At 37.5% G+C, this 14,324-nt stretch overlaps 2 protein-coding genes across 2 annotated transcripts; both read left to right on the top strand.

Annotated features, from left to right (window-relative positions):
- Positions 1-1,696: 1,696 nt before the first annotated feature.
- On the top strand, positions 1,697-2,203 carry LOC119979894. Its single transcript, XM_038822515.1, has one exon. The coding sequence runs from the start codon at positions 1,697-1,699 to the stop codon at positions 2,201-2,203; it is 507 nt and encodes a 168-aa protein (XP_038678443.1).
- A 3,959-nt stretch (positions 2,204-6,162) lies between these two features.
- LOC120015951 (40S ribosomal protein S9-2-like) lies at positions 6,163-8,541 on the top strand. The gene is made up of 3 exons (XM_038868480.1): positions 6,163-6,299; positions 6,979-7,360; positions 8,091-8,541. Exons 1-3 carry the CDS (start codon positions 6,272-6,274, stop codon positions 8,272-8,274), a joined length of 594 nt encoding a protein of 197 aa, XP_038724408.1. The 5' UTR covers positions 6,163-6,271; the 3' UTR covers positions 8,275-8,541.
- The last annotated feature ends 5,783 nt before the right edge of the window (positions 8,542-14,324 follow it).

Here is a 14,324-nt window from a genome sequence, read left to right as displayed (position 1 = left end):
GAAACAATATTTACAAGCAACTTATTGTCCAAAAGTGCAAGTGTGCATGTTTATCTACGATGGAACATGTATTTTCCAATTTAGATGGGGTAGGGAGATATAATTTAGCATAATGCCTTAGACAAAAAATTATTCTATGCCGACTTAAAATGCATACCACTTTTTAATGAAGTGGTGAGTGAAATGACAAGTGTGATCCACTACTTAGGTCCTACATATTTCAAATCAATTGTAAAAACAAAAGTCCGCATTTTAAATGCGTACTTTAAATCCGCATTGGAGAATTCCTGATGCGTTAGAGCAACTCCAACGCATCCCTTAAAATGGAGGAAAAGTCATTTTGAGGGATAACTGTTCACCAATAAGTCAATGAAATTTTCAGTCATAACGGTGCATTTTCTTTAAGTTTTAATCATATTAAGCATGTAAGAATGCTCATATGAAATTTCAAAACAAATGGGGTACATATGATTACTCAAACAAGTAAAATCACTATACTCAAAACAGTTAAATTTTGATATTGCTCTAATTTTCACAATTTTCTGTAACTAGTAATTTTTTGTTATGATCTCTGATTTTCATTCATAATACATCAATTTCGTAGGATTTTTAATCCTCCACATTCCACAAGACTCTCATCTTTAGGTGAGGCTCTCACTGTTTTTAACCAAAAAAAAGACTAATTTCCTTTCAAATAAGGCAAAACTCGAGATTTCAAAAAAAAAATTATTTTTTTGTCCTCAACACCTATAATAATACATCCAAACATTCTACAAATATATTCAGATTTTTCTAGAATTTCAAATCTGGAAAAAAAACCAAGTAAAAAGTTCAAAAAGAAAAATGAAGAGAAAGAAAAAGATTCATGATTAAAAGTAAGAGCGAGAGAATAGGTGATGTGAGTTTCGGAGAGAGAGATAAGATATAGGTGAGGTAGGAGATGAGAGGAAGGTGTTTTAGGGTTATGTTTTATATAAGAGTTTTTTTGTCTAAATAAATTTCAAGATTTATTGGTGTAGTCTGTGAAGATCAGTTCAGAAGCTCAGGTTCTAGTTTAAGCACTACGGCTAGTTTTTCAAATTCAATAAATCCTAGTTTTTCTAGGAAGTTATAGTATTTCCTCATTTCTATACTCTGACCTATTCTTTAGGCAGAATCTGTTTAGATTCAAATCCCATTTTGGGTCAGCATAGTTGTTGTTTTCAGTTAGAGTATGCTCATGTAAAAGGCTATAAGTAGCCAATATTTCTACATAAATGAATAAGCCGTATTTGCTCCATTTTCACTAAAGCTTTTCAAACCCTGAGTCAAAACTAACATCTGGTATCGGAGCCTTGACGGGGGTCTGATTAAAGAAGTCATAGTCTTCTAAAGGTGCTTACCGCAGTGAGCTAGTATGGCAACAGAAGGAGGATCAAGCTTTGTGCAACCCTCGATTCCAAAGTTCGATGGTCATTATGATCATTGGGCTATGCTAATGGAAAATTTCCTAAGGTCTAAGGAATACTGGAGCTTGGTCGAGAATGGTATCACTCAACATTTAGAAGGAGTCCAACTGACAGAGGCGCAGCTCAAAGGTGTCGAGGAACAAAAATTGAAAGATCTAAAAACCAAGAACTATCTGTTCCAGGCTATAGATCGATCAATTTTGGAGACTATCTTGAAGAAGGACACTGCAAAGGATATCTGAGATTCAATGAAGAAAAAGTATCAAGGTACTGCTAGAGTGAAGAGGGCTCAACTACAAGCTCTTCGTAAAGAGTTTGAGATGCTGCAAATGAAGGTTAGTGAGTCTGTAAACGATTACTTTGCTCGAACATTAACTGTTGCTAATAAAATGCGTATGTATGGAGAAAAGATGAATGATGTTGTGGTCATTGAGAAGATTCTCAGATCAATGACTGCAAAATTCGATTATGTTGTCTGTTCTATTGAAGAATCAAATGAGGTGGATGAATTGTCAATAGATGAATTGCAAAGTAGTTTATTGGTGCATGAACAAAGAATGGTAGGACATGCTGTAGAAGAACATGCTCTTAAGGTGAGTCAAGATCAGTTCTCTCCAAGAAAGGGCAGGGGACGTGGAATTGTTACAAGTTTTAGAGGCCGAGGGCGAGGTAGAGGAAGTCCTGGAAAAGCTGCAGTTGAGTGCTTTCATTGCCACGAGTTGGGACATTTTCAATATGAATGTCCTCAAAGGTAGAAGCAATTCAAGGTGAATTATACTAAAACAGAAGAAGAGGAAATGGTGTTAATGGCTTGTGTTGAGTTGAAAGAAGAAGCACCTTGCAAGATCACAGTAGCTGAGAAAGAAGAAGATCAGAAGCAAGTTTGGTACCTCGACTTTGGATGTAGTAATCATATGACTTGTGATAAAACCTTTTTCACATCATTTGATGATACATTTAGAGAAAAGGTCAAGCTTGGCAATAATACAAGTTTGGTTGTCATAGGAAAGGGGGACATTAAAGTTGAAGTAAATGGAGCAATGCACAGAATTACAGATGTCTTCTATGTGCCACAACTTACCAACAACTTGTTCAGTATGGGACAACTCCAAGAAAGGGGTTTTGCAATCTTACTCCATGGGAACAGGTGTCAGATTCATCATCCAGAGAAGGGAATGATCATTCAGACTGACATGGCAGCTAACAGAATGTTTCCTCTTCATACCAGGAAGCCATCTCTCTCACAGAAGTGTTTTCACTCTTCTTCAATGGATAGCAGCTGGTTGTGGCATTATAGGTATGGACATCTGAGTTTTAGTGGGCTGAAGACTCTACATCAGAGGCAAATGGTGACTGGATTGCCTCAACTGGAAGAACCTTCATCAGTATGTCAAGAGTGTGTAACTGGAAAGCATCATAGAGATCCATTCCCTCAGAAAAGCCAGTGGAAATCAACTCACATTTTACAGCTTGTGCACTCAGATATAGGGGGACCAATCAATCCTGTCTCAAACAGTGGTAAGAAATATTACTTAACTTTTACTGATGACTATAGTAGGAAAAGTTGGGTTTATTGTCTTACTGATAAAGATGAAACATTTAGCATGTTTAAGAAATTTAAAGCTTTAGTTGAGAAGGAAACTGGTATGTCAATTAAGATACTGCGCACTGATAGGGGAGGTGAGGATACCTCTAGAGAATTTAACAGTTTCTGTGAATATCAGGGTATCAAAAGGCAGTTGACAACATCATACTCACCCCAACAGAATGGCATTTCTGAGAGGAAGAATAGAACAATTCTTAACATGGTGCGCAACATGCTTGCTAAAATGAAAGTGCCAAAGACCTTCTGGCCAGATGTAGTCAAATGGTGTTGTCACATTCTTAACAGATGTCCCACACTCTCAGTGAAGAATATGACTCCAGAAGAAGCATGAAGTGGAGTCAAACCTGGTGTCACTCATTTTAGAGTCTTTGGATGTCTGGCATATGCTCATGTTCCATATCAGTTAAGAGGAAAGCTAGAAGATAAAAGTATTCCTTGTGTTATGTTGGGAGTTAGTGATGAATCTAAAGCATACAAACTCTAAAATCCAGTAACAAAGAAGATTATTGTGAGTCGAGATGTCATTTTTGATGAAGAAAAAGGATGGGACTGGCCTGATCATGAAGCAGTCACTTTGTCATTAGATCTGGATAGTCTGGATAATAAACAAGGTGATATCTCAATGTCTCAAAGTTCTGTGGAGGAAACAACTGAAGAGGAAGAAGTAGAAGAAGTGCAAGGTGATAGTTTAGTTGATCAGCATGTTAGAGCACCTAGAGAAAGGAGAGCTCCCACTTGGCTGACTCACTATGTAAGTGGGGAGGAATTAACTGAAGATGAGAGTAGTGCTAATCTGGTGTTTTTTGTAGACAGTGATCCAATGACTTTTAAGGATGCTGTTCTGCAAGAAAAATGGAGGCAAGCTATGAATGCTGAGATAGAAGCAATTGTCAAGAATGATTCATGGGAACTGACTGTGTTGCCACCTGGTGGAAAATCTATAGGTGTGAAATGGATTTACAAGACCAAGCTCAAGGAAAATGGTGAAGTGGATAAGTATAAAGCAAGACTCGTGGCAAAGGGATATGCACAAGAGTATGGGGTCGATTATGCAGAAGTTTTTGCACCGGTTGCTAGGCATGACACCATCAGACTGATCATCTCTTTGGCTGCACAAAATGGTTGGAGTCTGTTTCAGCTTGATGTCAAATCAGCATTTCTGCATGGTAAGCTAGATGAAGAGGTGTTTGTTGATCAGCCGCTTGGTTTTGTCAAAAGGGGTGAAGAGCATAAGGTCTACAGACTAAGAAAGGCACTTTATGGATTAAAACAGGCCCCCAGAGCCTGGTATAGTCGAATAGAAGGATATTTTTTGAAGCAATGGTTCTACAAATGTCCTTTTGAACACACTTTATTCACTAAAAGGGGCAAAGGAGATGACATTCTAGTAGTCTGTTTATATGTTGATGATTTAATCTATACAGGCAACAACGCAGATTTGTTCTCTGAATTTAAAGAGGCAATGATGAAGGAATTTGAGATGACAGATTTGGGGAAGCTACACTATTTTCTGGGACTGGAAGTTAAACAAGGCTCTGATGGCATTTTTGTTGGTCAACAGAAGTATGCGTCGAGATCTTGGAAAGGTTTCATATGAGCAGCCGCAATTCTGTGACTAATCCAATTGTTCCTGGCACGAGGTTGACTAAGGATGGGAATGGAGAGAAGGTTGATGAGACTTACTTCAAACAGATTGTTGGTAGTTTGCAGTAAGTCTGATTAGTAGGTTCATGGCTTCACCAAATGAGTCCCATCTTCTTGCAGCAAAAAGAGTGCTGAGATATGTTAAGGGAACATCATATTTTGGTCTGTTTTACAAGAAAAGGAAGGATGTCAAGCTGATAGGATTCAGTGATAGTGATTATGGTGGTGATATTGAAGATCGAAAGAGCACTTCTGGATATGCATTTATGTTTGGATTTGCAGCAGTTGCTTGGTCCTCAAAGAAGTAACCTGTAGTTACATTGTCAACCACAGAGGCTGAATTCATTGCTGCAGCATCGTGTGCGTGTCAGGCAGTATGGATGAGGAGGATTCTAGAGGAGTTGAATTTTGCTCAAACCAATGCAACTCAGATTTTTTGTGATAACAGCTCCACTATTAAGTTATCCAAAAATCCTGTGATGCATGGAAGAAGCAAACACATAGACATTAGATTTCATTTCCTTCGAGATCTTGCAAAAGAGAAGGTGATTGAGCTGGAGTATTGTTCAACTCAAGAGCATATTGTAGACATCTTTACTAAGCCTTTACTAAGCCATTGAAGACTGACATGTTTGTGAAGTTGCGTAAAATGCTGGGAGTCTGTTCTAAGTCTGTGATAAACTGAATACTGGAGAATTCAGTTTAGGGGAGGATGTGAAGATCAGTTCAGAAGCTCAGGTTCTAGTTCAAGCACTACGGCCTGTTTTTGAAATTCAATAAATCCTAGTTTTTCTAGGAAGTTATAGTATTTCCTCATTTCTAGGCTCTGACCTATTCTTTAGGCAGAATCTGTTTAGATTCAAATCCCATTTTGTTAGGCTGCTTAATGGGTCAGCATAGTTGTTGTTTTCAGTTAGAGTATGCTCAAGTAAAAGGCTATAAGTAGCCAATATTTCTACATAAATGAATAAGCCGTATTTGCTCCATTTTCACTAAAGCTTTTCAAATACTGAGTCAAAACTAACATAGTCAAAATTCAAGTGGAGTTAATTGAATAAAATCTTTGAGTAAGGGATCTCTAAGGAGATTTATTTTATTGCATCCTATTTTTTTCTTTCTTTAGATGTTGATTTGAATAATGGAGACACCATATCAATTAATCAACATTCTATAGCAAAAAAAAACTAGAAGAAACAAACAACTTTTTAATTTGTAGACAAATCTCGAATTTGGATGAAAAACTCTCCTGTAACACCTTCATTAGTCCTAACTCCTAACACTATCTATGGCTTCTTCATACATATTCTTAATTATATAACTAATCGAAATTAATATTTTTGAAAAGGTCGGTAGCTAGACTTTTTATTGTGAAACTGGGCCACTGGGCCATGTAGATTTTCAGGGTTTCGGCTTATCAGGCTTTAATTCTAGCCCAGCTATGACCTTCAAGTCGTGGGCCGGCCATTAGGGTTTTAGGGTTCCGCCTATAAAACGGGACATCATCACGTTCCGCCTTCTTGCGTTTCTTCCCTGCATCAGTGCTCTCGCTACTTGAGGAGAAGCGGACAGAGCCATGGTGCACGTTAATTTCTACAGAAACTGTAAGATATCCCCCTTCGTTCTTTGCATCTGTCGATTTAAGTTTCGATTGTTCCTCTCTCTGTGTATATCTTTTATACATGCGTAGAAATGTTATTTGCACTGTGTGTTGATGGAATTGTTGTTCCCATCGTTGATAACGTGATCTAGCTTTTAAGATGTATGAATCTTGTGGCTTTAATTTCGTCTGAATCGCTACGCTTAAGTCAGAAGATTATTTATTTATTTTTGTAGTCTTAACATTGTTTATTTTTCATTTTTTCATAGAAATGTGACTTGTATGTTCATATGACTCCGTCTGAATAGCTTCAAATATATCTATGTTTTTTGTTGAACATATTTCTTGATCGATTTTTGTCCAATTTATTGTACGCATGAAAGTTTAACCCAAATGTCTTGTGAGGAAAATTGGATCTTACTGTGACCTTTTGTCTGCATTTAATATTTTTAGCCAAGTATTTGGTGAGTAGTTTTAAAGAAGTCGCCTGGCTACTTGATGTATATTTGATTGATCAGACGACCAAATACAAATGGAAGAAGTCGTAATTTGATATGCCTTTTATTGTATTCTCGAAAATATGTGTTTAAAATGCTTTATCCTGAAGTTTAAGACATGTTTCAAATGTTTCTTCTTTTTAGTTTGCTTTATGGACAATAATATGTGATATTGCTTGTTTTCAGATGGGAAGACTTTTAAGAAGCCACGTCGTCCTTATGAGAAGGAACGTCTGGATGCAGAGCTGAAGCTTGTTGGAGAGTATGGGCTTCGTTGTAAGAGGGAGTTGTGGAGGGTGCAGTATGCACTGAGCCGTATCCGTAATGCTGCAAGAATGCTTCTTACCCTGGATGAGAAAAATACACGCCGTATCTTTGAGGGTGAAGCTCTTCTTCGCAGGATGAACAGATTTGGGCTCCTGGATGAAAGTCAAAACAAGCTTGATTATGTCTTGGCCCTTACTGTTGAGAACTTCCTTGAGCGCCGCCTTCAAACACTTGTGTTCAAGTCTGGCATGGCAAAGTCAATTCACCATGCCCGTGTGCTCATTAGGCAACGGCATATCAGGTACAACCCGTGGTTGACTACATCTTATATTTGTTATTTTGCATGTATGTTTTGTCACTGATGCAAGTAATTGCCATGTTAGTCAACTTTTCTGTACATCTGATCTCACTTCTCTGACTATAAATGTTCTTGCTAATTGCTTCCTTAGTAATTTAGTACCCATTAGTTGGTGCCGTGGTGGTAGTATGTCGGGCTGTTGGCTTGTGTTCATCAGCTATGTGGTCTCTACCAATGCATTAGTTAATTCTAAATGGCTCCATTAATGTGAAAATTTTCATTTTAGCTGATTACTATGCTGATGATATTCTTGAATTGACAGACTTTTTTTCGTACTATGGCATCTTAGACTGTATGTTGGAAATTGGATTTGGTTAATTCCATAGCGGATATTTTACTTTTCTTTAGGAATTTTAGCACATTATATTTTGAAAGGTTGTATCCTTATTTTTTGTTCTTTCGTCCGATGATGAGGTTAACAAGCATGCTACCTGTTCTGTGGTTGGGCCTTGGGTGTTGAAATAAGATAGTATTTTTATTATTGGTTGGGTGAATGTTTTTGGTCTTGGGGATTGTATCAGGGTCTTTGAACCTTAAACTGACATCCGATGTTAAAATGTGTTTTTGTTTCGCCCAAAATGTGATTTGTATAAAAAAAAATATCAGAGAAAAATAGATGTGAGTTTGTATGAGACAAGCTGTTGCTTATTGAATTTACTCTGTTCGTTGTCAGGGTGGGGAGACAGGTTGTCAACATACCATCTTTCATGGTCAGGGTTGATTCCCAGAAGCACATTGACTTCTCTTTGACAAGTCCATTTGGAGGTGGCCGCGCAGGTAGAGTGAAGCGAAAGAACATGAAGGCTGCTGCCAAGAAAGCTGCGGGAGGAGACGGTGATGAAGAGGATGAGGAATAAACATGAAGGCTACTGCCAATCAAACATGAGGCTAGTAACAACAGGCCTAGCAAAACATGGTTTTATTTTAGGCTTGCTATCACTAGAACAAGTTTTTTTGTTTGGTTTTGTGGTGACTGCCATTTTAATTTTGTAGTGGATATTATCACATATCATGTCTGTTTTTTATGGATTTGGATTAGAACTCTGCTGTTTGGGCCAAGTATGCTACCTATTGTTGATGACATTTGATTTCTGTAAGAAAAACCCATGCATTCTTTGTCGTGATGATCCTTTTTGCTCTTGGGAACTTATTATTTTGGGGATTTATCGAGGCAATTGGGAATTTGTTGCCTTAATTTTATCCATTGATGAAAGGTCTGAAAACTGAACATTGTCATCGAAAACTGTTTTTACTCTGCATTTGCATGGATAATGGTCGAAAACAGTGGATTCACTTAAAACAAAATAAGAATCTTTCTTGTGACAGAAGATGAACAGAAAAAGAATCTAATGTTGATAATAAAATCAATGAATCTCGAACAACGCTTGTCAAATGTAAGAGTAACAATGGAAATACCTTCAACGTTAGTCTTCGAATGTTTCCAGAACGCTTAATCAGAGTGGAACGACTCAAATATTAAATCGGAATCGTTGTTTTTTGGAGAAAATCTTCTGGTTAGGTTTTCGTTTGGGAGAGATGAAATGAAACTGCATCCGTGAGATGAAAACGTAACCGACACGCAAAACATAGGGAAGTTCACCGTATCCCGCTTTTTTTATTATTTTTTTTCAATTTTACACAATCAACAATTGAGTCAGCATGCCACATGTAGTTGGGTTCTTTTGGGCTACTACTACTTGGGCCAATCATCACTACCGTAATTTTATAGTTGACTCTCACGTATTTGTTTATACTTGAGGACTTTGAGGGTTTTACTACCATACCAATTCCTTCTTCTGTACTCTCTAGAAAAAACGAATGCAAGTGAGCCAATTTGTAGACATTTTGTGAGCCATCGAAATCTAGTGTTTGTTGTAGTACTGGTGTGGTAGCAGAGTTGTGTCGATAGTGGCCTTAGAGGCCTGACCCTGCTGACAGTTTCAAGCTGTAACATATGTGTAGACTTGGGTCCTATCCACAGCGTGCCGAGCTTGAAACAATTATGGCACTGGACGTAAGGAAAAAAAGCCCATAAACTGGACCCATGAAACAATCAGGCCTGGTTTTCATTTGGGCCGGGTTTAAGATTGCAAAAGAAACTTGACTTGGCTCATACTGCATTTTTACAAGGGTTGATGCAATTTTTTGTCATGAGTTACAAACGTTTTAATTTTATTGAAAATTGTTTGGATGTGCATATACAGGTAGATTTCCCACTATTAAGAAGAGATATGCATGTAACAAACAATTTTCACTTGAGTTTGATAAGGATGCAAGGGCATCCTCGATAGGATCCGTCATTTCCTTTTCGACACGTCAAAATGTACGCAGTGATAAATGAGCATGGTTGAACGCTTCCTGTGAGCCTTGTATATCCGGACTAATTATGTGTTGCACAATATAAAGAACAGAGATATCACCTTGAAAGTTTTTTGTGAATCTCGCAACAGGAGTTGCCGACTTTCCAGCTCGACTAATATGGATTGAGGTGGAATCTTTCATTCTGATATGATTTCAGCTGCTGGTGGTGGTGTAGAGATTGAATGGCTGCTATTGGATGCAAGAATGGATGGTGCATTTGGAGAAGAATTGTAAGAGAGAATGGCAGGAGTATCTACACAAGGGAGAGAGAGGAAGATTAGATAGCCGTTTGTAACGGCTAAAAATATGGAATATTAAGTTTATCTAAATTTGAAAAAATTAGAACGTCTTTGGGATCCTGCCAGTATTACACTATTACCGTTATTTTGTTTGCAAATTTCTTATTTGAATCTGAATTGAAAGGCACAACTCGGCTTGGTTCTAAGAGCATGTCCAACACATGACTCAAAATAGGGAAAAACCATTTTTTGGTCATGCTTTTTCACTTTAATGGCTTCCAATCGATAACTTAAAAGCTTACTCATTTTCAATTTTGCATTTTTGCTAACTCAAATCTCGGGTATGTGTGGTCTTACTTATATAATATTTTAACCATTTTTTCTCTCTCTTATCTATAGCTCCCGCGAACTAACTCTCTTCGTTGCTGCTCCCGCGATACACTCCAACTGACAACTACCGTTCGCGAGAGAGAATGAGGTTTGGATCTGAGTCGACGGAAGAACGAGAGAGACTGGGGTTTAGATCTGAGTCAACGGAAGAAGATCCATTACCGAAGACCTTCTCTGAAGACGAAACAGCTAGTATATCATTCTCATAGGTCCCATCTACTTGCTCTGTCGATCTTCTACAGGTTTGTCTTCTACCTCTTCTCATAATCTTTTTGTTTTGAGTGGTTCACCTTCTTCAATCGTGTTGGGTATGGATCAATTTTGTTTTTTTTATAAGCAGCAAGATGAATTAAAAGAAGGCAAAAACAGTACAACAGGGCATCTATTTGGATGGCTTGAAAAAGCAGGAGAAAACAAACTAGATAGAGAAAATAAAGCTAGAACCAAATTAGAAAATCAGAGCTTCTCCTGGTGCCTTCTTTTGCTAGCAGATCTGCTAAGTTATTCCTTCCCCTTAGAGTGTGCTACAAGGAGATGCTTGGTACTTTATGTTTTGCAGGATAATTGAGTTTGCTATTTGGCCGAGTTTCCATGGAGGATCACATTCTTCTACAGCCCATTTGACTGCATTGAGGGAGTCAGACTCAATAATGACACTCCTCCCAATTAGCGTGGAACTTGAGGCTGTTAATTCCAGTGCTTTGTAGATTGTCTTCAGCTCCGCTTCATTTGATTCGCACACCCCAATACTACATGAGAATAAGCAAGCCATTGACCCGAAAGAGTCCCTCAGAACTCCTCCTATTCCAACCCTGCCTGGTTTTCCAAGGGCTGACCCATCAACATTCCATTTCAGTATGCCACCATGAGGAGGAATCCATTGTATTTGGGGTTGATATCTTCCAGATCTTTGATTACTCCAATTTTTGACACATTCAACATTGTGTTGAAGTTGTAGGCTAGAGTATATGAAATATGGATCCAAAGATATTGCCCACCTTTGCAGCCGGACAAAGATCATAGGCAGCAACCAGACCCAATCCACCACCTTTCCTCTAAAGATTACATCGTTTCTTTCTTTCCATATTGACCAGACCACTACGTAAAACAATAATGCCCATAGTCTTTTCTGCAAAGCACCTTTGTCTACCATGCTACACCATTGCTCAAACAATATCCCTATGCTACTGGCAGGGCACCAGGCCAAACCCCACCACTCCACTAGACTATACCATAGGTTAGAAGGCCCTATACATTGGCAGAATAGATGGTCTACAGTCTCCTGGGCAGAAGAATAGAATGGACGGACATTACCCGATGCTGGTATGATTCCCTTGCTTGTCAAGTTGTCTCTGGAGGGTAGTTTCTTAAGCAACAAGATCCACACAAAGATTTCCACCCTCGAAGGTGCAAGGCTCTTCCATACTGCATTGTATGAGGGCTGGCCCAGTTGAGGAGGGTTTTGCTCGAGAGGTTCAACTAACTTTGCATAGAGTGACTTGACTGTAAAATCTCCATTCGGGGTATACAACCAAATTATTCTATCTTTCTTGTTAGGGCACAATACAATTTTGTGTGGGTACTGTATGTGGGTCTCCCACCAATTTCGGGTCATTTCTTGGTGAACATAATCTGCCATAATCTCTTTGATCCCTTCATTTATGTGTCAGAATAAAGAGAGATTTGGTAGGAAAGTGGAAGAGACTTTTTTTATATGATAATCAAAGGGAGTGGTAAAGCTGCTGGAATTCTTTGGAAAAGTCCGGTTCTCTTTGTCTTCAAGCTTTCATTCCTCAATCCACACTTTCGTTCCTTCATATACCTCCCCACCAATAGATAGAGACAAATGGGAATAACCGAACCACGTCTATAAAATGTCAGTACCATGTATTATGGAGTTGTTTGGTCAACACAGAGATTGCATTTTACTGATCCCAAAGGCTTAGGTTGTCCATTGAAATAATGTGTTAAATTTGTTCGATTATTGTGTGTGATGTATTACACCTAAGAGTGAACAATGTTTCTCAACCCTGTGTTATAATGGACAATAAGTGGAGGGTTTTGGTCTTCAGGTTAATTGTTCAAGAGTCTACAATGCTGGTGTTTTGTTATTGCTATTGATTGTTCAAGAGTATACAATGTTGGTGTTTTCCTTTGATGCATCTTTCTTTGTCTTGCATAATCACGATAAAGTCTTTCATGACCTTCAGCTCGGCCACGATGAATTACAGCATGACCTGACATAGAACCACGGCGTGTAGCTGGACGATCTTCTTCCTCCTCCACGATTAAAGTTGCGAGCAAAGAAAAATCGTCTTTGACAGTATCATCCTCCTCGAGTAACATATTAACCAAATGATTACGGCAAGATATATGGAGAGTTAAAATTTGCAAGAAAACAGAGTGTATAAGTGAGACTAGAATTGAAAGTGAAGTGAAGGTAATATGGGAAAGTAGCTTATTTATAGCCAAAATGTAAATGTGTTGTGGTAGCTTAAATGTGTGGTGCAGAATAAATCATAGAATGATATCTAAAATGTGTAGTGGTTATTAAGTGAAATATGTGGTCGTGAATCAATGTTTGAATGGTATTTGAAATATGTGGCTGTGAATAAATCATGGAATGATAATTGAAATGTGTGGTGGTAATTAAATGAAATATGTGGCGGTGAATAAATCATGGAATGGTAGCTGAAATGCATGGTGGTGATTAAATTTTTGGTATCCAAAATATGTGGTGTTGATTAATTAACACTTTAATTACTATTTATAAAAATAATAATTTTGAAATAATAATACAAAAATATATTCATATAGAATATCAATATTAATTTTTTTAATTTATAATAATATATAATGATGACATTATTAAAATTAAAACAAAATTAGTTGCATTTGTTATAATAAGTTAAAGTTGAAGGTAGTTAAAAGTAGTTACGTTGAAAAATATTAAAATATTTGATGTGATGTTAAAATTGGGTATGTGAATGGAAGGATGTTAGAAAACTGATAACCTAAAACTGTTTTTTACTTAAAATAGGGGAAACTGTGTTACCAAAAATGAGTAATGGGTTGGACTTGCTCTAAAGAGCTGGCCTCTGGGATTCTAATGGGTTATGGATAGAAGCAATTTATCATCTTCTCTTTCAAAAGCCCACCAAACTTTGTTTGATATCCTAATAAAGCTCATAAAGAAAGAGGCCCCGGATCCACTTTTTTGGGCCTGAAAAACAGTCCACTTTCTCCTATTAGTAGTCCAGTATACTCTCAAGTTGGGCCTCCTCTTATTGCTTGAACACTATTTACTAACTTAGTTTAGCTTATATTTAGAAAAAATAAATTAATTTATAAGTTGTCAAAAATAAATTCTTATAAACTGCAAAATAAATTATCAGATGTTTTCCGATATTTTTAAAGTTGACATTAACTTATGCATGATATTTTTACCCTAACGTATTTTTAAAATAAACTCGTTGGTGAAGTTTATATTTTTTCCGATCATATATAATGCGATTGATAAAGAGATCTACGCTAGCTTATGCTTTGGCAACCAGAACCATAATACAGACTAAGACGAGCAACACAACCTTGTGAAACTCATTTACATTCATGAGAGTGCCAATAATGGGAAAATGATTTACTGGAATGATTTCAGCAATTCCACATGATCTACACCATTGAATGCATTGAGTGTAGTGTTATCAAATCAATGTATTGTTGCATTGGATGGTGGAGATTAGGTGAAATTGTTTGAATAATTTCAGCCCTAATCCCCCAATAATGAGGACTGAGGTGACCACATGTCAAAAAGCAAACCTTATTTCGCGCTTCAAATCATAATTATGATATTACTACTTGAGGACCCCCCATTTGGTGGACCCAACATTGGTCAAGCTTGGTCCACCAAACTTCTACAT

This window comes from Tripterygium wilfordii, chromosome 15 (assembly GCF_013401445.1).
Source record: "Tripterygium wilfordii isolate XIE 37 chromosome 15, ASM1340144v1, whole genome shotgun sequence".
Lineage (NCBI taxonomy): Eukaryota > Viridiplantae > Streptophyta > Magnoliopsida > Celastrales > Celastraceae > Tripterygium > Tripterygium wilfordii.
This window is presented reverse-complemented; position numbering and strand designations above follow the sequence as displayed.

Coding starts and splice junctions, on each gene's coding strand:
- LOC119979894 (XM_038822515.1), top strand. CDS start 1,697: ATGAAGAAAAAGTATCAAGGTACTGCTAGAGTGAAGAGGGCTCAACTA.
- LOC120015951 (XM_038868480.1), top strand. CDS start 6,272: ATGGTGCACGTTAATTTCTACAGAAACT. Junction 6,300..6,978: donor CGTTAATTTCTACAGAAACT/GTAAGATATCCC, acceptor GCTTGTTTTCAG/ATGGGAAGACTTTTAAGAAG. Junction 7,361..8,090: donor ATTAGGCAACGGCATATCAG/GTACAACCCGTG, acceptor GTTCGTTGTCAG/GGTGGGGAGACAGGTTGTCA.